The following is a 24,945-nucleotide window of genomic DNA, read 5'->3' as shown; positions in this document are numbered from 1 at the left end:
TGCATGCTGATGAGAAAGCCCCAAGGGCTATCAATCCTTCCCACTCTGGGGTATAAACTGATCACCAGGAGGAAGGAAAACCGCCTCTTCCCTTACATACATATAGTATTACACACAAAGGAGCAAGGAGCCTGTGTGTGAAACTTGCACAATCAGCTGCTTTGTGGGGAGTGACCAAAACATTTCATAGGAACACAGAGCAATGTTCTTGGGTGTTTGACTGCAATGTGTCCTCAGGCAGGGAACAGTTGGGGGCTCTGGGTAAGAGTGACAGGATATTAAGCAGCTATGGAGTGAAATAGAGCCCATTCAGCTCTAAAAACTCATTGAGGAGGGCAAAAAGCTCAGTGGGAATTGCCTGATTTTAACCTGTAGACTTTAATTACTGGCACTGCATGCAGATATGCATGAGCTATAGATGACTATGGCAGCATCACCATTAGCTATTCCAGGAACTTAAATATGGCCAGGACTCAGCTCTTGGGCACATCTAAATTGAGGTGTCAAACTCCCATTACAGTCTGCAGAGAGGTGGTCAATACTGGCTCAATGCCCTACTTACCAACACCTCCATCAGCTCTGAGGGCAGCTCAGACACCAACACATAAACGAGATTTTGTCCATGAGCTGAGCACTTCTCATGGTGCAGGGCAGCATTCCCATGCCTGGTGGGGTGAGCCCCATGGAGAGGACAGAGGGGTCCCCTGCAGCCCCTTCCCCACTTGTAGCCACCTCCTCACAATGCAGAGGCTCCCTGCCCACCCACAGGCTCAAGGCAGCAGCACAGCTGGATCAGAAAATCATCTGCAGAGCTGCAGCTGCCATGGGATCAGCTCCAGCTGAGCAGGGCACAGGGAGGGAGCCCAGCCCGAGGGTTCCTCTGGGCTGTCCTGATGCTCCCTGCAGGCAGAAGGCACCAGGAGAGGGCAGGCAGCGAGAGGAGCCCTGTGGGCAGGCAGGAGTTTTCAGAAATGCTTTTTCATTCTCACTAAATCCTCTACCCAAACCTCTCCCTTTTGCTAAAAGTCTTTGCAAACACCAGCAAAACCTTTCCCGTTAATCTTTCTCCATCTGGCTAAAACAACACAGACTGTCTGTCTCCAGGGAAGGCTGTCACAGGATATGGGGGAGGAATCTATCATTTGTAATGTACGGAAATATAACTTACATCTATCAAAGGCATTCGCTGCAAAAAAAAACAAATATGCAGCAGAGATTGGGAGGCCAAAGCCTCACTGCCTTCAAGCTACTGTGCTCAGCAATGGTGTGAGCAACAGCCCGAGCAAACCCAATTAATTTGACTTGTAGATTGCATAGATTAGCAATTGTGTTCCAGTGGTAAATCCCACAAGGAGCCCCTCTTGCTTACATTTCTGTACAGCTCCTCATTTGTTACCTGAATATGTAAAGGCACCTATCTAAATCCCTTCCATTTCTTTACTGCCAGGCATGCAGCCCAGGCTTCCAACAGCACCTTCCCACCAGGACCTGTCCAGATCTCTGCACATTTTAGTTCTGAAAACTCTCCAGTGCCCATGTCAGGAATATAAGCGAGAACCTTGACCCTGAGGCACTGAGGGGCTCAATAGAGCTGTTTACAGCAGTCTGGAAAACAACTGAGCTGTCTGCAGGACACTATTTGTGATGGGCTTCCCTGTAGCCACAGCCATGCCAGGGCTTCTGCACCCTCCAACACCTCTGGCTTGACCCAAATTTAACATTCAAAGGGTTCAGATTCAAATGTGAGACCCTCTGCATGATAACAACCCAAAATAGGGCCATCTAAGCAAATAGAAACACCTCCGTCTGAAAACTGGAAAATGTTGTATGATCTACTGTTAGAGTGAAAATTATTCTTTCAGCTTTATGAGCAGCTATCTTTCAAGCAAAAATGCCTGATGAAGAAATATACAGTCAAAGCTGCATTTGTTTAAAGCCAGAGATGTCCCTTTAAAATGAGGTCTGTGAAGCTGGAAAAAAAACCAAAACAAACCAGTGAGGACAGAGGGGTAGTGAAAGCTTTTCTCCTAGTTTTTTAGTACTCTATCTACTAAAGAAACATGCTCTGCTGGTTAAAATAAGAAAAGCAAGATTCTACTGATATTGACTGGATTTCAATATTTCTAAAAACATGAGCACTTCATAAATACACTGAAATATTCTGTCATCGCCAGACAGAACATGCCAGTTTTCTATAAATACAGACATCTGGCAGTGGTTTTTTCTACTGCTATATATTTCTGGTGTGAAGAATGCTATTTTGTAAGCAAATGCATGTTGGAAATTAATTTCATATGGGACAGGTTACATTAAAGAGCAAGAAGGATTTGCTGGGCAGAAGCACATAACAAAACCAGTGTTCCCAACCAGTGCTGCTGACCCTCTCTGTGAGGTTGCCTTCACAACACTGTAGGCATAAAATATGTTCCTCCAAGCAGTGCTGTGAAGCTTAATTAAAGCATGCCCACAAATTGCATTGAAATTTGAAAAGGGCACTTATTTTGGCATTGTAATTCCAGCCATGGTGAAACAGCACTGACAGAACTACGAATATTAAATATCAGCAAGCAAGAGCCTGCTTGGTACAAACCACCTGAGGGGTACCACAAGCAACAGCCAGGTATATAAAACCCAGTGCTGTAGGGCTATGCCATGACTTTTAGTCTTTCCTTTTTTTTTTTTTCTTTTTTTTAATAGGATTTCCAGTCATATCTATGTCCTAATCTGACCCATGGTACAACCATCCACAGAGTTGCATCAGACAGAGGGCAGGGAGGAATTCTTTCTTGTGAAGGTAGTGAAGCCATGGAACATGTTCCACATCTCTGGAAGTGCTCAAGGTCAAGCTGAGGAAGGTGTCCCTGCTTGATTTCTAAGGAGATTTTTTTTTTAAGGTGATTTTTAAGGAGTCTTCCAACCCAAACCAGTCCAGGATTCTATGATTCCACAAAACTGGGGATACACAGGGCCATTACAAAGAGGTGAGGACAGGGGGAACACCTCCCTTCACTAAGGGCTCAGCTGGGCTGAAAATGGACCCCAATATCTCACTCTAAGGGTGACAGGAGATCTCTGTGTAAGGGCATGGGCTGTGTTTTCTATCCACATCTGCTTTGCTCTATGAACTCCCTATAACAAAGTTATTAGCATCAGCAGATAGATCAATTTCTGACTGGAAAATTTTCCCTTCTGGTTAACATAAGCCAAGCATAAACACTCCCTCAGAGGTTAACAAAAGCCAGCAGCCCAAACAGGGACAACTCTGCGAGAAAAGGGGAGTGGGAGTCAGGGGGAGCTTGAAAAGACAATTAATCACAGGTTTTCATACACCTTAACACATTCCTGCCAGTGATCAGGCATTTAGCGACTCTGTATTGCTCCTCACCCCCTTTAAACCCTGTTTGGGGGAAATATTTTCCAAGTGGAGACACCACAACAGATCCCAGAGCCATCCTCGGCATCCAGCCCCCACTGTCCACCTTCCCCACTCCCTTCAGTAAACACCACTAATTCCCTAGCTCCATCAGACCTTTCTTTTCCCTTCCAAATCAGCCTAAAAGCATTTTGGTACCAAAGACAAAAAGAAAAGCAGGGAGGACCCACTAAACCACAGAGCCTCCAGACAGCTCTCAGCGCCTGTCAAAGGCTTGCTAAAAAATCCAAATAAAGACAAACACAAGCAGCCTTGATAGCTTGTGTTATCTTTGCAGGCTGGCTGCTGCCTTATCAGCTCTGACAGAACCCAGCATTTAAGAAAAATTCAGTAGTCTTTGGGTGGAAGGTAGTTCCTAAAAAAAACACGCAGCCAAATTGCTGGAAGTTGGTACAAGAGGAGAGGGTGAGTGGGTAAGAGACAATCTGAAAGGCTCCACTATGGTTTTGCTGTTCCTCCCAGGAAATGCACTGCCATGTAAGATTTTCAATTATTTAATCCATAATTCACCCTGTATGTTTCACATCCACTGCACAGGCCAAGAGCTACAAGGGTGAACAATGGCTCCAAATGCTGCTTGCTCACGTTAGGAATGAGAATGGAATGGAATTTAGAATAGAATCCAGGCAAAGCCAGCAGCTCTTCATAGCAGGTTTTCAAGCTCATCAGAAATGGATGAAGATCTTCTGATCATAACTAATGCTGGTCTTAATGTGCCACTGCCATGATGGGGAAGATAAAGATGTTTTGTCCTCATTATCACTTATAAAAAAGATGCTCTCTTTTTGGATAAAGTCTCTGTGGGAGGATTTGGATGTTAAGAGCACTTTTTTCATGAAAAGCAAAAGTTGTGTTTGCTCTCACACATACCTCACTGTGCACTGTGCATTTTGGCAGCCCCCTCACACAGGGGTTGGACTTTTCCTATGCAAAGGTGTGAAGGTCCTGCTCTTGAAAAAGTTATAAAATATAAATCACCTTTGCTTGACATTCATTGATGTGTAGAATGAGTTAGGAAGAGAGGAGCTGTCTCAAAGCCAAGGGCTGCTTTTCAGAGTCTCATTTGTAATGTGACAGGGGAACAGCTGGGGGAAGGAATCAGCCTCTTGTCAACCCCAGAGGGAAGGACAGACAGACAGACATTCCCTGGGGAGCTGCCCTGGCATTACAAGCCCCTCTGACAGAGGGTGAGTGGCTCTCTGCCTCTGACCTGACCCTTTCTCCCCCAGAGAGTCCTCACAAGTCTTCCTAAACAGCCAGCAAAACCTGAAGTGACACAGCTGGGCTCCCAAAATAACCCCTTTTCTTTATTTTATTTTCAATTTTTGCCCAGGATAACGCTGCAGGGGAGGCAGAGGAACAAAGCAAAGGGAACTGCAAGAGTGGAAGGTCCTCAGCAAGTATTTCTTTAAATACAAGAAATCTCTAGGTGTTTGAAGTATGTGCCCAAACACTTGGGAAAATGGTGTCTGAGAACAGAAACTTCTCCAGTTGCAAAAGTGCAATGAAATCCTTGGGTTTGGACCTCCCCTTGTGTGCCTCCAGTGTTGTGCTACATGGGTTCAGTGGATCCAAACTGGGATGAATTCAAATAGATGTGTCATACACAGTTTTCCGTGTTTTATTTGACTTTAATTACTTCTTAGCAGTACTGCTGTTTGAAAAAAAATCTTTCTCAATTGAGGGTGTTGGTTCTGCCTAGGGCTGCTGGGCCCTTTTCCACTGAAATGCCCTTTCAACAGCCACCAGAAGCCTTTGCAAGGAAAATGAAATCTTTTGGAAGATCTCTTTTTCTGTGACTGTGTGAAAATTGGCCTCTATCAACTCTCTCTCCTTCTCCCAGATTTTGGTTGTTATTTCCACCTTTCTAGAAGGTAGAAACCCATGGTGGGCTCCAGCAGGATGTGGAGCAACACTTGGGAGCAGTCAGACCTTGCTGGTGGCATGGATGAGGAGGATGATAATAACAGTAATAATGCCTGAATAATCTGTGTATTTCTTTTTTTTTTTTCATTCCAGGACTTTTGATGGTTGTTTCTATAAAAAATAAGCATGGTGTAATGCCCTTGTCAGGGCAACATCTGCTTTGTACAGGGTGCAGAGGTACCTCACCATTCTGGGGGGTACATGGTAAATAAAACTCAGCTGGCCAATGGGTCTGGTTTTGGAGGGGCCCTTTGTAAAGGGTAAAGCAAAGTAAAACAAAGCCTCTCTCCAAAGAGCTGCTGCATTTAACACTGCAGCTGTCTGAGTTCAACAGCCCTGACCACCACAACGCTTCGGTGCCATGAGGCCTTGCAGGCACTAACCCCAATCTAAATAATAATAATAGTAATAATAATAATAATTAACAATAATAATTAACAATAACAATAACAATAACATAACAATAACAATAACAATAATATCACACCAGCTATAATAACACCTTTGCCTTATGCTGTGTTCATCGTACCAACCAAAACCCCTGTTCACTTGCTGACCTGCTCTCTGAGAGCAATATTAAATATCTCAGATGTGGCAGTCCTCCTCAAGCTCTGCTTTAATAGTAAATACCCTCCAACACATGCCACAGACACAAGGCCCTGAGTCAGTTTTACACTGTGTTAATTATGGCAAAAAACCTGCTCAATTAATTTGCAGCATTTTTCATCTGCCTCAAACAATTTTCTGGGTTTGCACTTTGGGGTTATTTTGCACTTTATACTATCTGCCATACCCTTGCAGAGATAAAAGGGAATGCACCTGTAAGTACACAAATAAAAATATCCAAATCAAAATGCCATTAAAATTCATTCAGGGTTACTCCTTGCTGCTGTTATTTCAGTTAGTGTTTGACAACTAAGCTGCTCCCTTTTTTTCTTTCAAACACTTGTCTCAGTGAAAGTCTGATGATGTTTTTCCTTCTGGAGAAGGAAACCCCAGAGATGTATTTTCAACCTCCCAGCTCAGTGTTTCCCAGATATTTTGAATAAGGCAGGGACTGTTGCCAAGATTCACATTTTCCCCAGATCACCACACAGCCTCACACTCTCAGTTTAAAGCCATCACAGATGCAGGGATGGACCCTGGAGTGGATTTTACTGCCCTGTTCCTCTTGTCCTTCTTGTAGATTGTGAGTCAGCGTGGGAACCTACACTTGTCCCTCTTCCATTGCCCAAGAGGGACCCATTGTCCAGGTATGAGAAGGTTTGGCAGATTTTAAAGCATATTTAAGGAAAAAAAAAAACTTTTTCTGTCAATAGGTAGAGTTATTGAGTACCAGGTTCTGCTTTTCACACCTGTACCTGAGTTTAGTCTTCCAAGGCAGAGTAAAGCAGCCTTCATATGGATACTGATATATACATCAGGATCTTCCCCCCTTTCCAAAAAACTGGATCAAGAGGCAAAAGCCACAGCTTCTCCAGGGTCCTGGGTCGTGTTTCAGAAGGTTGGACATGTGTCAGTCACCCCTGGACAGAACTCCTGCACCATGTCTCAGTGGTCAACACAAACATCCCCTTCCAGAAATTCCCTAAAATTGTTGTTGGTGCAGCCCTGCAGCGTTACCTGTTTAGCCTGCTGGCTCTCTTATTCTCCCTGGAAAAATATTTTCAACCAAAGGGAGTATTTTGGCCAAGTTATTTTCTCTGCCTTATTTCTGCAGCCTGCTGAAGCAGTGCCAGAAGTTTTGTAGAGATAAAGCCAAGCTTGAGGAGAAACTTCTGGGTGAAATCCCACATTCAGCTTGGCTCCAGGGCGGATACACACTGTGCCTGGACCACAGGGAACACCTGCAGCACTGTTTGCAGCCACCTTTGCTGCCCACTGTGCTTCTCATGGAGCAGCTCCTCCCTTGCAGCAGGCAATGCCATAGGCAGGCCAGCAAACACTGACAGGATTAACTCACCATTTCCCATTTCCCCAAAATGATCCTTCTGCCTCAGAAGACAAAAGCAGAGACAGAGGAAGGAAGGTATCACCCATTTCGCTGTAAAATCCTTCCAAATTTCAAGGGATCATTGAAATAAACAGAAAATTGTCACGATACAGAGTGTGAAAGATGTAACATCCCGGTGCAGAATGCCAGCAATACACTACCCCTGAGCTGAACCAAGAGCCAAACATGACTTTTCAGGCTTCACACTCACTGCCCCCAGGCTATGTTACATTTTGCCCCGTGGACCTTGATGCATCTGAGATTCCTAAAGAGTCATTTTATAAATGTTCCCATAAATATCCAGTCCTTCAAAGTACTGAGCCTTCCTCCATAAGTGGGAACACAAGAAAGGACTTGCTGCCTGTAAGGACACTGAGATATTCCACAAGCTCAGCCCATGCTCCTCTAAGAATTTAAACCATCACATCTTTTTCCAGGTTGGCTCCCTGCCCAAGTTTCCTCCCCAAAACATCCAGAGCAAGGTCAGAGGAGCTCTCCCCTGGCACAAGGGAGCTGCCAGGCTGGGAGCAGAGGAGGACAAGGACGGGCCAGCGATGGGGTCAGGTTCAGCCATCTCCAGCTGCCATGAAGTCACACCTGAGAAGGATTTACTGCCAGGATCCGAGTGGCTGCAGTCAGGAAAAGGAAGGGGGGTCCTGTTTGTGCATCTAATGACCCAACTTAGCAGGACAGGAACCAAGTGCTTGACCTTTCCCAGCATCACGTGAAGCAAATGCTCCGTATGACACGGCTCCAGCATTATCTACCAGGCACAGGTGCATGACTGCAATTAGAAATGACCAGCATTTCACACATAACAGCACCTTTCAACCCAACTCAGCCCATCCAAAACCACTCTGAGACTCAATTACCATTTTCTTCCCACCCAGCCTTGCCAGCTCGAGCAGCACCAAATAATTCCCCATGAAGTCTCTCAGCTGTTATTTGAAAATTAAACTGGAAGTCACAACACCTCTCTGCACGCTGGCAGATCTTACACTTGGCATTTGGTTTGTCCCAACACCATTCCTCACCCCCAGCCCTAAACCAACTTCCGTGGAGAACAATGCTGCTGGTTTGTGTCCACAAGAGATTTATTCCCCCCTTTCCAGCAGCTCACAATGCCCACACCTTCAAGGGGCAGTAGCTGCTTGAAGCAAAGGGTTTCCTTCTGGTTTGTGGAAAGAAAAGGCTGCCCTCTATAATCAGGGTATTGTTCTCCCTAAATGGAGCCAGACTCTGTAAACAAGCTGCTCTGCACAGGCTGGGAGGGTGAATGCCAGCGTGTGTATACACACAGGCAGGGAATGTGTCCTGCTCTGAACAACAGTGAATTATGTTAATTCATTTCCTCTGCCCAAACAGTGCTAATAAGCTTCGGGAAAGGAGGAGGAAAAAGCAAACAAGATCCGTTACAAAAAGGTGAGGGGGAGAGGTAACCAAATAACTCCGCCAATGTCTCCTCTGGGGAAGGGCACCCACAGCTCAGATGGGCTGCACACAGCCCTCCCTCCGTCCTGCTGCGGGTGGAAATGTGACAGCAACAATTTCTTTCCTTTCTTTCCGAAGGTTTCAGCCAGTTTTCACGAGTTCAACCTTGTGAAATGGGAAATGAGCCCCCACCAGTGCCCTGATCCACAGCAACTGCATCCCTGGGGGCTTTGCACTGCATGTGATGTGAGTGCTCCAGCGACCAAGCCAACACGAATAGTCAGAGCCTATTTGTGATTTTCTAACAGGAAAATAATTTCACTAAGCAAACTGCCATGCTTTGACTCAAAACCCTGATTAGCACAGTTTGAAAACAGGGCAGCATACTGTTCTGGGAATTAACTTGCTTGACCCCTAGTCTATAATGGCACTCAAATAATCTGTGAGTCAGACCAAGTTGAAAAACTCTTGGAAGACCACACTGAAAGAATTTACTGGATTTATTGGATTTTCTTGGATAAAAGAAAAATAAGCTTCGAACTCCACTTAGTCTGTGGCCTTCAGAAAGACAAGCTTTTTCTCCTGACAGTATCTAGAAGAGGAAGACTGCCTATGCTGAGCAGCACTTTTTGGATCTCTTTTTAATGTACTGGAAACTCTCAATAAATAGTCATAATTATTGCTATGGTCTATTGCTATGATTACTTTTGAGCAGCAGCCTTGCAGTAGTTTTCTTCTTTGGTATTGAAGGGAAAGTAAGGGACAGATTCCTAACCCCGTGAATCCACAATCCTCCTCCAAACAGGAATTCTCAAGGGGAGGAGAGCCCTGAATTTAACTTCAATTTAAATATCCAAAGGCTACTTTACCAGTTGCATACAAGGACTACTAGTCTGATGTTTCCAATGATCTTCCAAGGAGAAAAACAAACCTGTGTAAATCACCATCACAAAATATTGCTTGAAATCCTCCAAACCCTCTGGCCTACTCCTGAGCAGTCAGGAAATCAGGAAAAGCATTCTGCCTTAGGAATACAAGCAGGACTTTGCTCTGGTCCAGATAAAACACTGGCCCATCCCCACCTCATGGTTTCTGCAGCTCCTGAGCAAAATGCTCTCACCAGCCTCCAGTACTTCTTTATATCTCAGAAACAACAGCTGAGTGCTCAGAGCAAACACCTTCAGAGAGCAAACCCAGCAACCAGCAATCAAGTGTCCCAAGCCACTTCCCTGCATATGCAGATATCTCCCTAACAGGTTCGTGATTCCTTGTCAATCAAACAAGGCAAAGCAAACACCTGCTGACTGTCCTGGCCGTGACTAAGTTGAAAGTTTCACTCTCATTAGCCCTTAATGAAATTAGCCCTGGTAATACTGCATTTCTGATTGGCTGGGAAGGGCAGGGAGGAGGAAAGATACTCATCAGCTCTGATCTGTTATTCTGGTTTTATATTAACTATTGCAGATCATGATGAACCCTCCCATGGCATGGTGCCACCCTGCACAGAACTGAAACTCAGCCTGGTCCTGTGAGCCTCCAGTTGCTGCTCTCTGGCAGGATTATATACTTAAATCCTACTCACACCTACTCAGCCACAACTCACTGAACCTAAAGGGACTATCACCTTTGTAATCCAACCCTGAACATTAAAATATGAAATGACTTATCAGAGCATGGAGCCTGATCTCCACATGCTGGAGGAGCTGGCAACTCCTCCCCGGTTTTTCCATTTCAAACAGCCCAAAATTACATTAAACACTTCCCAATGATACTGGTCTGGATAAAGAGATGCTGATATTGCCACCAAAATGTTGTGTCAGTCTGCAGAAGAACAGGGAAGATTTAGATTCACCCAGAAGGTGAGCAAGGTGGCTCACAGCACCCTCTGTCTGAAGGGCATCCACACCCTGCAGGAGTTAGAGCCACCAGTTTAATACTGACTGGTCAATGCCAAACAAGCATCCTCCCTTCCTTCCACAGAGTCTGGAGTATCCCTGGGGAGATATTGCACCATGTTCAGAGGTTCATCCTGTTACTCATTAACCCCCCCATCCTTGACACGCAGTTCATACACCTGTAGCTCATCTGGCCCTTGCCACTGCTTAACCAGCAGCTACAGACGTGTCTCAGATCTGTGCTAACAGCTCTGAGAACAATCACAGAGAAAAATAACTTCCTCTGTTACTCCAGCTCACACAAATCCATTAGAGAGGAAGGAGGAGGGAAAGAAACCTGTTCACAGAGCTCCAGCATCTGCAGCTGCCCAACTCCAGTGCTTTGGCTTGAACAGCTTTCCCTTTTCCCTTCTTTGTGGTTGATTTGGCCTTGCCCCATTCAATCTCCTTTGTTCTGCCTAGAACAAAGGAGATTGAACATCCACACAAAGCAATAGTAAAGCGCAGCACAATGAAAGCATCCCTTTTACATTACAAGGCTTTTACTCAGTCACACATTGGCCAAAAGCCAATCAAGTCTGACACCTGTATGTGGGGGCACCTGGGAGGGCACAAGGGATGAGAGAGCCACAGCACAGACCTGGGAAAGCTGCATCCCAACATCCCCTTCAGTCACACACTGCCTGCTCGAGATCCTCTCCCAGGCACCAGCAGGCCTCAAGAGCAGGGGTACACCAATTAATCTGGAATAAATTTTATCTTGGAGGTTGGCTAACACATTTCCCACCACGTTCCTCTCCAGCTTTTTCCCTCTCCCATATCCTGGGCTGAACTAACAAGCCCAAGGCTACCACAGAGATGTTGTGCCAGTCCACATTAATACCTCACTCTTAAGGTTATCAGTTCAGGGGGTATGTGGAGCAAACCTAGCAAGGAGAATGGGAATTTTTTAAAATTCCTGTTGCACAAATTAAGTCCACATTTCTCTATTTGTCTGCTGTTCCTGTGTTTTTATCTGACAGGCACAAATACTGACAGCTCCTAAAATACCCACACAAGTCAATGCCACCCAAGTGGCATCTAGGGTATGACACCTCTGGCATTACTCACTTGACAGGGTACCTAAGATTCTGTGAATTTCTCATGAAATAAATTTACCACCTATGAGAAGAAATTATTTTGTGTCCCATCAAGCTGGAAACCACTTGTAGAGAGGCTGAGCATAGAGGTGCAGCCATCTGGAGAAACATTAACCTGCTCCAAGGAGCCTCTGTTCCCAATTTACATTTTTCTTCTTTCCTTAGTGAAGCTCAAAGTGAGTTTGCACATTTAATGGAAGAAGTAGCCTGGAGTTATTGGCTGAATTTCTTTGTGAAGAGTGGAGGGGCTGGGATGAAATAACAACATCAGGTTCCTTGCAGAGACGCTGTGTCTCTGCTGTGATACCAGGGGGACACTGAGTAATCAGAGCAACCAACCCAACTCCACACAGCCCAGGTTTATTTCACTGGGAATGGGAGGGGGAAAAAAATCAGAGATGGGAATGGATTTAGCAACAAACAGCATACACTCACTTATTTAATAACAGGCAATTTTTGAGCCCATCCAGACCCAGAACACTGCCCACAGGACGGCTCTGTGTCTTTGGGGATAAACTCTCTGCAGCAACCCGAAGTTTAAGCAGAGAATTTTCAAATTGTTTTCAGCCTTGGCAGTGCATGCTTCACCCATCAGCCAGAGCTGGCAGTCAGTAGCAGCAAAATGTGCTTTTCTAGAATAAAAAATGTGAGTGCAAGCCATGCAGCCAAGCAGGTGAGCGGCACACTCTGCCCACACCCCCTCTGCTGTCACACATGAGGTGGGTATCACAGATCAGCTGAGTTAAGTCACCCTTCAGGGATGGATCCAAAGCCCGTGGGAGTGAGTAGGAGTCACAGCACCAACACTCTCAGGCTCTGAATCAGGCCCTGACCTGTCACAACTGGCATGGGCTGCACCTGCCTGTCTCATACGACATCAGGACAGCACTATCAGATTAATCAAGCTTGCTTTTGGAAATATTTTTCTTTTACCATAGTACCACAGTTGCTATACAGAGCAGCAGACTGAACAGGCTTGCATCAGACAGAGGTGTTTGCAACTTCTGTATTCCCACTGGCTCCACTCTCAAAAAGTCCCTTATATGACCAAAAATGTTTCACCTTGCTGCAAAAGATTAGAACAGGTAAACACAGCTAAATAGGTATGGGGGCGTTATTACCAGAGAAAGCTCCAAGTAAAGGCTGATTACAGAGAAAAAGACAAGGAACAGAAATCCAAATTAAATGTTCCAAACAATATCAAATGCATTTTAGCTTGAGCAGCCCACCAGAAAATACAGGAAGAGGTCAGATGAAAGACAAATTACTTGAAACAAGACAAAATGAGGAGGGTAATGAAAGAAATGTGAGAAAAGAGAATTTCCACCAACTCCTGTAATGTTGGGATACATTTGCACAGATCCTTTTGGCAGCTTGGTTTTACAAGTCACTGCAGACACAAGTAGGAGCTTCACATCTTAGGAACATCAGCTGCACCAGTTCAAATCTCACTGGATAAATAAAGCTATGACTAAAGGTTGTTGCGTTTCTTTTAATTCAACCTAGGTGCAAGAGGATCTCTGCATTGTTATTTTCCACCTTCAGTGGAAATTTTTATCTCTTCCAGTAATTAATCTAAAAATGCACAGGCAGACTACTACATGGAATTCACAGTATTCCATGACGAGTGTTGTGCACCCAGATGTATCAGCGTCACTTATGGTGAGACAGACACTCAAAAAGGAATTATCAGAGAGGATATTGGAAAAGATCAGCTCTATCAGCCAATTCATGTCAAATTAAAAACTTCACCTTTAGTCAATAAATTGGCTTTAATGGCCCTAAATCTTGAAAAGGGAGTTCCTGCTCGCTAGCAAGTGTCACTTCTTTCTCAATTTCAAATTATATTTTTTTCTTGAAAAATACACTTTCCCGTAATATCTCAAGCACCACCTCATGGCATATGAAAGTTACTTCTGCGGCTAAGACTCAGGCTTTGGAGTCCAGCCTTTGCTGTGTACAAGTTCATCCCAGAAAAGAGACATTTGGATTTGCTGCTTGCGTCTTTTAATGAAGGTCAAAGAAACATATGGACTTCGAAAACAGAGTTATAAAAACTTTAGGGAAAATCTAGATGTATTAGAGCAATTTGCTGAGTTTTGTAATATTCCTAATTAAAAACAAATAAAATCAACCCTGATTTTCCAGTATGACGCACACTGAATTTTATGTTTAAACTCGGCCACAATTTAAAGCGGCCGACAGCCTCAGAAGAAGGGAGGAACCAGCGTTTAAAAAAATAACCAGGATTTTCTTAGCTCTTCATGTTGACTCTAGGTACAAGTCATGCTGGCAGATTATTCATGAGCAAGTTCCCCAAGAGCAAGATCCAAAAAATGCCCCAAATTTCTCCAGAAGATGTGCTGTGACTTCCATAAAATCTGAATCAGCATGTTAGATCTGAACATGCTTCTCTTTCACAAGCGAGAAATTACCTAATCGTTCTATCTGGTAACAACCACTCAACAAGAATAAAGGTGTAAAATAGAAGCCAGTAACCATCTCTGTCACATTACCATTATTTATATTTTCTGTGCTTACTGAAGGACTCTTATAAACCCTAAAGTTACAGAATGGGAATTCTGTTCATCAGAACGAAGAACTCAACTTCCAAAAAATAAAAAAAAAACACCTCTAGCAACCAATTCCCTTTTCTTCAGTATTAAGAGAAGCCAAAATGGCACATAACATTATTTCTGCACAAAACCATGGAATGTTGATGTGGCCCAATCAGCAAATTCCCTGTGAAGCAGACACCAAGCAGGTTTGCAAGCCAAGGTCGCTCAGAGAAGTGCCAGAACAGAAAGCAATTAAGGTCCCGTTCTTCCCCTCCCTACGCAATGCACCGAAAATGAAATCAACATCCAAACTAATTAGTTTCCAGCAGAATATCAGTTTACTTGCTAACAGGAGGGTGGTTACTGCTCTTACCAAAAACTTCTAAACATACCATGCAAAATCTTGCTCAAGCCACGGGACCAAGCCAGGCACATCCCAACGTTACCATATACGGTCACCAAGGCGAATATGATGGCAACTTGACAGATTTGGAACAAATATTGCGTTGTCGGTCACTGAGATAACACAGGCAGGAAAATATCAGATTGTATTACCTGTGTCCAGCTGGAGGTGTGGCGTGGCAGGAGCTACATTGCTGCAGGACATAGTCACTAAAGGTTAGTGACCCAGGATGGCATTAATCCCTGCAGAGGAGAGCCAGCACAGGACACTGAAGACTTTTATGCCCAGTATGGGGCTGCTTGGAGAGAGCAGGAATGGAATAACAGGAGGGATGAGCTGCTGGACCTGCACTGTTTTCCCAGGTTCAGAGCAGGCATTATCCGTCGAGGCTGAGAACCAAGCTGAAGCTGCCAGGCTGAAGCCCCACACCTTGGCCATCAGCCGAAAGGCACAATCCCTCTTAGAAAACCACAGCACACAGGTTTGGTTCTCCAAGAGTGGGTTTTGAGCACACAGATGTTCTAGTCTTCAGCCGCAAGGGAAAGAAGGGGCTTGGATATCTACCAAAATAGCTCCCGAGGAAGAATTTTTGGTACAGGAGATCCCTAGCCTGGAATAAGATTGGCCACTGAGAGTTATTCTAGACTAAGTTTTTTGGAAGGGTTATTCCAGTGCATTTACAGGTGTACACAAGCCCTTAGTCAAAGATTTTCAACCTCAAAAGCATTGGTTCAAACACAGGCAGAGCTACCTCACCCCTAATCCCTTCAAACACAGACAGTTCCACCACCTGCACCTCTAAAATCAGACCTGCTCTATTTTGCCTGGATACTTAAGAGGTACCGCATCTTTCTTAAGAGTTTATCTTGGTCTGCTAAGATACTCCTTTTCTTACAGTGTCTTCTACATCAGTGATGAGATCCATTGGTGGGACAGAGCCAGCAGGCACAGATCCGACGCTGGAAAAACGCCCCTTTTTGCTGGGAGGTGGGAAAAAAAACTGCTGGCTAAACCCAATCAGTCGTTCCTGCAGGGCCCTTTGCCTTAAAAGGTGTCACCTAAATAAAGATGTAAAAATAATACAACGCAACATTTAATGCAAGATTGCAGCTGAGCATTCAACTGTCAGGAAATAGCAAAGCTGGAGCGCGTGGGCAACTTAACTCTGCCCCCTTGTGCAGATGCACCACGGCACAGCCCTTCCCCAAGCACAGGCTCAGCATTCAGCCAGCTCCAAATTAACACCCCGATTACAGCACAACCTACTTTTGCCTAAAATGAGTAGAAAAGAAGGACCATCACTTTCCCAGAGCACCTCCTCAGCCACCTTCCCCACCTGATGGCCAGCAAGCACCTATCGAACTTCTGATGCCTCGGGTCAGGAGGTGCCGGCACACTCCAGGCCACGCGTGTCTAACCTGCAGTCAGCACACAGGTATGAAATGCTGTTTGGCCAAAACAAAGAGCCCTTCCTCCTCCAGAGAAGAGCCTCACGACCTCAGGCTGAGATTTGGCCGAAGGAGTGCCTATAAAACCTGAGCGACTGCAGCAGGTAACGTTCACACATCGCCAGCGGCCAAAGCCCTCGTACCAGGCGTTCAGAAAAACTCTGCAGGCACGTGAAAAGCCTGGCACGTTTTTCCAAGAACCTGAAATTATCCCAGTGTAAACACCTAGCAATTGGAGATATCTGTCAGCACAAAGTTTCAAAGTTCTGGGAAGTGTCTCATCTCTGCTCACAAGTTTGATCTTCCATCTATGTCCTTCACTATCAAAAATGTTCTCCTTCTTAAGGAGGTCTAAAGCAGGACTTAAATGTCAGAATTTTGTCTCTGTTTTCACAGCAATGACTCCTTTTTCTTCTCTGCCTCCCCTCTCTTAAATCAGCACACAAATGAATGACATTTTTCGTGGGTTTGGCCCTGGCTTTTAACCTCTATTTCTTGTTAATTTTAAACAACCAGAACCGTCTCTCCATACACTTACAGCATGGGTCTTTCCAGCTCTGAAAAGTGTTCAAATAATCCAATTACCAATATGATCCTATCAAAGTTATATTTAAAAGACCTTTCCACGAGAAAAATAATGATTTACTGAAATTACTGCTGTTAATTTCCCGTCACTTCTTCACATGACAACAGCCCACAGTGCTTCTCTTTCCAGGGGCAGTAAGTGTGAGAGCAAGACAATTGCAAACCAAATTTAAACAGGGTCAGCCAGTAAAGGAGCTGATACTCAGCTCACATCAGAGACAAGAATCTTTTTGTCTTCTCCTGCCCACTTCAGATCTTTTCCGGAACTCCACCAACTTCTCAGGTCCATTGCAATAAAATACATCCATGAAGTCATCTTAATTCACACACTGCTGCCCATCGCCCACAACTTAAACTGAGTCTCCATTGTAAGCCTTGCCTGGAATTCAGACTTGAAGGAATTACAGCCTATAGACTGTTTTCTTTTTCATTCAGCTTCCAGCCAAATCATTTTATAGTGCTTTTGCCTCCATAAAATATTTGCTTGAGAGCCAATGCCAAAAATAAAAAAAAAAAAAAGCAGTGCACTAAACCAAACTTGAGTTTTCAGAGTAATTCTCCCCCTCTCCTTTCCCACCCTCACCCCCAAGATTTATTTTTGGCAAGTTACAGCCCAAGTGAAGGACAAGTTTAAACCTTTTAATTTGGAAGTCCTTCACACTGGATGACTTCAAGGTTTTACAACAATTCACAAAACTCTGAGACTGTTGGGAATTGCAGCTGGAGCAATCTGCATCCTAAAGTTGTACCCCTTTTCTCCTGGAACAATGCAGCCCCTACTTTGTGACCAGAGGCGGGGGAGCTGAAATCCTGGATTCCCATTCAGGCTTTCCGAGGACAGCACCCACCAAGGTACAGCACAGGCAAAGTGCAGGAAGCGCCACCGCTCCTTGCACTCTGATCCCAGAGCTTTGCTAAAAGCACCTTGCCATAAAGAAACTTCTTTTTTTTCCTACCCCCATCATTCCCAGGTCAATGTATTTCAATTTGCCTCTGGAAGGGTAACCTGTTTATTGAAATCTGATCAACTGCTGGAGCCTCGACGCTAAAATACGCTCTCGCTGTTGGGAACTGTCATTTGTCTGTCACCGGGGAAGTTAATGGATGTGTTTGTTTAGCTTGTAAGTGGGAATACACAGGGCAGGGGCTGGAGGGATTACAGAAGGGGAGAGGTATTTCTGATCCACAGAGGAATGCAGTTGCTTTTCTTTAAAATTGTCTGTGTATTTTTACACAGGCACCAGAAAAGCCCCTGGAAGTTCACCTGTGCCTCAGAGACCTCAGCGCAGCCGCAGCGACCGCGCTCCATCCCAAACGCCGCCCCAAACCTCGCAGGTAAGGAGGGGCACACGTGGGCATGAGCCTGAATCTCTGTGCAGATAAAAATGTGCAGGGGACGAGTCCCTGCTGACAGCAACTCCCCTGGAGGGTCCCTCCGGGTGTTAGCAGAGCCCACGGAGCAGAGGGAAGGGACAGAGCCACAGGGCGAGCGCACCGAGCGCGGTCCCCTTACCTCGCGCTGAGTCCGAAAACGCAATTATCCCTGCCAAAAGGAGCGCCAGCTGCAATTCCATTTTGAAAACCAGATCCCGCCGTATCGCACAGGCTACTGTCCTCTCAGACCTGGAGGCAGGAAAAAGGAGAGCAAAATAGTTACTGGGGGGAAAAACCCTGAACAACCCTCAACTTTGCGGAGTTTTAAATTCTATTGAGAACACTGGCAAGAAGAAACAGCAAATGAAAGAGCAACGTACTTGTAATTCATTCCTTGGTGCTCAGTGAGTAAAACTTTGCCCTCCTGTCTGCTTTAGCCTGATATAAATCAAGAACCCACTGAGGCCAGTAAGCTCCTCTAAGTTTACAGTTAATGCATAATTCTTTAGTATCCTGTACAGAACCAGTCTGGAAGGCAAACAAAACGCTAGCAAGTGGCCATAAAACAAGATTTCAGGTTAACAATTTGCGGAGGAACTTGGTGGAAGGGGGAGGAGGAATGTTACTTCTCCCATCAGCAGCCCAGAAAACTGTGTTGCTGCTCCAGTGCCCCTCAGCCAGGCTCCGCTCTGGGTCCGCGCCTTGCTCCACTCCGAGACTTCTCTGTACAGCACTGATTCCTCCTTTCCTCCTCTTCCCCCACCCATCCCCGGCACCGTCTCCCCACCGACAGCCCCACTTGTTTCCGTGGGCTCCAGAGGTGCGTCCCAAAGCGCAACCGCACTCAATTTCCCAGATTCTTGAAGATGCCTTCGCTGCGATACGCACGCCCGGGGAAGATCAGGTTTACATTAATTACACCCCATTCTCCTCCTAAAACTCTCACTCTCTAAACACTGTCTGGATTCCTCACCCCTGTAAACTCCCCGCTTTAAACGCCCCGTGCCCCCAGGACACACAACAACCCGCGCACAGCATCCAGCCCAGCGAGCGCGGCCGCTCCGCCGTTCGCCGCGCCGATCGCGGCAGCGGGGCCGGGGCTGCCCGGGGCTCGGCGCTAACGGGAGATTCGCGGCCGGGGCCGGGGTCGGGAAGGGAGGGAGGGAGGGAGGGACGAGCGGGGGGACACCCGGCGCCACGCCAGCCGGTGCTGCCCCGAGGCTCGCAGCTGTGCGGGCCAGGGCGGTGCGGCGTCCCGGGGTGTCCCGGCGTGCGCCGCTGCGGTGTCCCGGCGCGGTGTCCCGGTGCGGGCACACTTACCTCGGCTGCCGCGGGCTCTAACACCGCGCGCTGGAGCCCATCCCCGCCGCTCGCCGCCTCATGCCCTCCGCGGCCACGGCGCCCCGCGGGCGCTCCGCCGCCGGCCTCTACCTCATGCCCCCCTCCCCGGGGCGGCGGGGCTGCCTGGGGTGCCCTCCCCACGGAGCGGCTCTGCCCCTTCACCGGCTTTTAACAACCTCCCCCCTTCGCCCCCGATTTTTTTTTCTACTCGAGAGTCACGGGCGAGGAGGTCAGGGAAAGGGGGGAACCTTGTAAATTATTTTTTTCCTGCTTTCCGGGCCGGGCTGAGCGTGTGTGTGCGGGGAGGGACAGCGGGGACCTGCCAGAGCCTGCGGGGCTCCGCGCCGCGGGATGCCCGGTGATGCCGTCCGGCGGCTCGCCCAGCCGGAATCCCGTTTAAGGAGCGAGGGGAGGAGGGGAAAGGGGCTGGGGAAGGGGAGGGGAGGGGGGGGGGAGAGCCGGGGAGAGAGAGAACCCGGCGATAAAGCAACTTTCCCTGCAGGGCTTTGTGGCGGCGGGGGCCGAGCCGCCGCGGAGGGAGGGCGGCGCGGGGCCGGCCCGCTCCAAACTTCGCACCAATCCCCGGAGCCCCGGCAGCCCCCGCCCTCCGCCGGGCCCGCTCCCCTTAACCCTTTGCGGGCGGTGCGGAGCGCCGGGAGCGGGGAGCGCGTCCCGCAGCCGAGCGCGGCGGTACCGGCACCGCCGTGCCCCGAGCGCTGCCCTCCCGCAGCCCGGAACCGCAGCGGCGGTGCAGACCCCCGAGCCCGCAGCCCAGAACCCCAGCGGCGGTGCAGACCCCCGAGCCCGCAGCCCGGAGCCCGCAGCGCCCCTCTGATGCAGACCCCCGAGCCCGCAGCCCAGAACCCGCAGCGCCCCTCTGATGCAGACCCCCGGCCCGCAGCCCGGAGCCCGCAGCGCCCCTCTGATGCAGACCCCCGAGCCCGCAGCCCAGAACCCGCAGCGCCCCTCTGATGCAGACCCCCGAGCCCGCAGCGCCCCTCTGATGCAGACCCCGAGCCCGCAGCCCAGAACCCGCAGCGCCCCTCTGCCCCGGCCGTGGGAACCCACCGCGCACGCTGCCCCGCTCTGAATTCTCGGCTCGGATGCAAATGATGCCAGAAAGAAGCTGGCCTGAACTAAACTAAACCAAGCGGAAAATAAACTGTGGAGATGTCAGTTCCTTATATTAACTGTTACAGTTATTTATTGTTTACTTTGAAGCGCGACTCAGCTGATGCATCCGCTCTTACAGCAAATCACTCTTCATACAGGATCAAAACCAACCTGGCAGAATTCACCAAACAGACTAAACAAACGACAAGAAAAAATACTGTCTCAATGGCTAAACTTTCTGTATCTCAAAAGAAATATCATTACTGTTGATGTTATAGTTTCTTAGATCTCTTACTTGATATGCCCCAGCATGAAGACCTCCTTGAAAACAAAGTTGTCTCAGTACTAGTTCAATGTGATAGGCACCAGGAGAACGCCTAAACCCAAGCCAAGAATTAGTTTGAACATCTGTCTTATCTGTTTTGTTAGTGTTATGAAATCACACCCTCTATTTTTATTGTTATTACTAAATATTTTTACTGAGTGGTTCCTGACAACATTAAAGCTTGATACACAAAATCAATGTGAAAAACATGTAAGACTAAACATATAAACCCCTTGAGCCAGAAACAAAGCAGCTGATAACACTGTTTTTGTATTTTTCATATTTATATCATCGTTTTTATCATTAAAGTTAATTTCAGCTGAGAAATCCCAGATGAACTCCTCCTCCTATCAGGCAATAACTTCAGCCTCATTGATTTCAAAGACAGTGTTGACTGAGGGAAACCTTCAGGAACTTAATTTACATGGTCACGTTCATGCCGCGCCTTCTGACAAAATCACTCTAACTTGCAGGAGAACGAGAGCTCATCGTCATGCTACACCTCAGGGCCTGATGTGTAAAACACCTCTTTGTAACATTTCCCAGCCATCTCACCCCAAAGGAGTCAAGGTCTGTTCCAAGGACATCACCGCACAGAGACCGAGGCTTAAACCCCAGCTACACCGTGACTATCTTGGGTGAGCTCTTTCCCCGCCTCAATCAGCTCTGAAAGAACAGATCTTCCAATCCAGGCTGTGCCCAAGCCCAGCACCGAGCACCCAGCTCAGGCTGGACACAAAGGATAAAAATCCCCTGCTGGATCCATTCCTTCCATCCTCACTTCCTTATTGAAAATCACACGTGTGCCTTTGGAGGCTCCAGCATCTCCCAGACTGAGAATTTCTCCTCGCAGTACAACTATAAAGCAGCAAAATCTCTCCTGCAGCCTTCCACCAGTGGGAAGGTCTGGGAGATGAAGGATTACAGAGGTGGTACACAAGAAATTAAAAATTATTCAGGCGCCTCAGCACCTTCAGATGCCCTTTAAGCCCCTTCCTTAGGCATACAGAAGCTTTTTAAGAACATGATTCCAAATTATGTTGCAAAGGGATTACATGAGGCAGGGAGTGGAGCCCACATCTTCCATACCCCAGGCTAAAATTACTGGAAAAGAAACCTTTCTGACATCAAAATTTCAGCACTATTTTTAAATTCTTTTTTTTTCAGGGGCCTGAAGGAAAGTCTGAAACCATGCTGTAGGCTTCATCCATCTCAGCCCAACACCATAGCAGAAGAATAAATGTAAAATATTGATACAAGAAAAATAATTAATATTCCTGAAACAGCTCCTAGTTTATCAGAAACAAAATCTCGTGTTGTTTTCCCAACACTTGTACCTAAAAAAGGAAGCATGCAGAGCTGTGTTTTTCTTCTGGGCTGGCTGTAATTTGCAGGATGATTGAGTAGTCTGAAAGTCAACAGCCCGAGTTTGCTCCTGCACCCCACGGTCCTGAGACAAGGCTGTGGGAAAGCAGCTTTCTGGAGCTGACAAACAAAAACGAATGCTAAGCAACAAAATACAAAATCCGTGTCTCCACATGGCCTGAGAAGCAGCCTAACAGTCCATTTGTATCCCGTTGTCCCCAAAGCCCTGTTTCCGGACCATGGCTTTTCAAATTTTGCATAGCTGTGATGGTCTAGTGAACATCCATCCCCAGAGTGACTTTCCTTATGTCTCCAAAACCACAAGCTGGATTTTTCCCAGCTTTTTTTACCTCTTTTCTCACAGGAGCTGCTCACCTCCTCTATCACACAGTCCATTTTTCCACATTTTCTCCCTTCCAGCTCGACCGTTCCACCTTTTCCTTTCCCCCTGCAGATGACCTGGGAGACACAGCTCATTCAGACTGTCACCGCTGCCCTGTTCCAGTGATTTTGTTTCCAACTGCAGGTGGCAGCCACGCAGCCATGGATTGCCCATGACACGGCTGCAGTGCTCCGAGGGACTCGGGCTGGCAGCGGTGAGCACGGGGCCCTCGGTGGCACATGGGGACATGCCACAGGGGCTCCATGGGGACATTGCCCCAGGGGCTCCATGGGGACACTGCCACAGGGGCTCCATGGGGACACTGCCACAGGGGCTCCATGGGGACATGCCATGCCACAGGGGCTCCATGGGGACACTGCCACAGGGGCTCCATGGGGACATGCCATGCCACAGGGGCTCCATGGGGACATTGCCACCGGGGCTCCATGGGGACATTGCCACCGGGGCTCCATGGGGACATGCCACCCGGCTCCATGGGGACATTGCCCCAGGGGCTCCATGGGGACATGCCACAGGGGCTCCATGGGGACACTGCCACAGGGGCTCCATGGGGACATGCCACCCGGGCTCCATGGGGATATGCCATGCCACAGGGGCTCCATGGGGACATGCCACCCGGGCTCCATGGGGATATGCCATGCCACAGGGGCTCCATGGGGACATTGCCACCTGGGCTCCATGGGGACATTGCCCCAGGGGCTCCATGGGGACATGCCACAGGGGCTCCATGGGGACACTGCCACAGGGGCTCCATGGGGACATGCCACCCAGGCTCCATGGGGATATGCCATGCCACAGGGGCTCCATGGGGACATGCCACCCGGGCTCCATGGGGATATGCCATGCCACAGGGGCTCCATGGGGACATTGCCACCTGGGCTCCATGGGGACACTGCCACAGGGGCTCCATGGGGACATGCCACAGGGGCTCCATGGGGACACTGCCACAGGGGCTCCATGGGGACATGCCACCCGGCTCCATGGGGATATGCCATGCCACAGGGGCTCCATGGGGACATTGCCACCTGGGCTCCATGGGGACACTGCCACAGGGGCTCCATGGGGACATTGCCACCGGGGCTCCATGGGGACATTGCCACCGGGGCTCCATGGGGACATGCCATGCCACAGGGGCTCCATGGGGACATTGCCACCGGGGCTCCATGGGGACATTGCCACCGGGGCTCCATGGGGACATGCCATGCCACAGGGGCTCCATGGGGACATTGCCACCGGGGCTCCATGGGGACATGCCATGCCACAGGGGCTCCATGGGGACATTGCCCCAGGGGCTCCATGGGGACATTGCCACCCGGCTCCATGGGGACATGCCATGCCACCGGGGCTCCATGGGGACACTGCCACAGGGGCTCCATGGGGACATTGCCACTGGGGCTCCATGGGGACATTGCCACCGGGGCTCCATGGGGATATGCCATGCCACAGGGGCTCCATGGGGACATGCCACCGGGGCTCCATGGGGACATTGCCACCCGGCTCCATGGGGACATGCCATGCCACAGGGGCTCCATGGGGACATGCCACCGGGGCTTCATGGGGACATGCCACCCGGGCTCCATGGGGACATGCCATGCCACCGGGGCTCCATGGGGACATTGCCACCCGGGCTCCATGGGGACATGCCACCCGGCTCCATGGGGACATTGCCATCACGGCTCCATGGGGACATTGCCATCACGGCTCCATGGGGACACTGCCACCCGGCTCCATGGGGACATTGCCACCGGGGCTCCATGGGGACATTGCCATCACGGCTCCATGGGGACATGCCACCCGGCTCCATGGGGACATTGCCATCACGGCTCCATGGGGACATTGCCATCACGGCTCCATGGGGACATGCCACCCGGCTCCATGGGGACATTGCCACCGGGGCACGGCAGGGCGTGCATGGCTGGGCGGCTCCGCGCAGCTGACGGAGCACGTGAAGGTGCTGGAAGGGCATGACCAGGATTAGCACATTCCCTCCCTCCGCCTGCCACGCCGTCCCTGCAGCCCTCCTCTGGTTACCCAGCCACGCGGGGTCAGCCCGAGCATCCCTCCCGGCTGCCTGGGTAATGGGGACTGCTGTGGATGCAGGGAAAGGTGAGAAACATGACTGATCCCTGGGTGGATCAGCTCTGATAAAGCATTTGGTGTGTGGCAAGGGCAGCACAGAAAACGTCACATGGAATGAAAATTGTCCTGGGAAG

At 48.4% G+C, this 24,945-nt stretch overlaps 1 protein-coding gene across 1 annotated transcript in view; it reads right to left on the bottom strand.

Annotated features, from left to right (window-relative positions):
• The window catches only part of FGFRL1 (fibroblast growth factor receptor like 1), a 169,258-nt gene extending 149,576 nt beyond the window's left edge, over positions 1–19,682 (bottom strand). Inside the window, exons 1-2 of the mRNA XM_058803368.1 lie at positions 19,506–19,682; positions 18,325–18,434 (exon numbers count right to left, since the gene is read on the bottom strand). Coding sequence (XP_058659351.1) covers positions 18,325–18,385 — 61 coding nt within the window. The 5' untranslated portion in view covers positions 18,386–18,434; positions 19,506–19,682. The remainder of the gene's footprint in view (positions 1–18,324; positions 18,435–19,505) is intronic.
• Positions 19,683–24,945: the final 5,263 nt, after the last annotated feature.

The sequence above is a fragment of the Ammospiza caudacuta genome, chromosome 4, assembly GCF_027887145.1.
Source record: "Ammospiza caudacuta isolate bAmmCau1 chromosome 4, bAmmCau1.pri, whole genome shotgun sequence".
Taxonomy (NCBI): domain Eukaryota; kingdom Metazoa; phylum Chordata; class Aves; order Passeriformes; family Passerellidae; genus Ammospiza; species Ammospiza caudacuta.
This window is presented reverse-complemented; position numbering and strand designations above follow the sequence as displayed.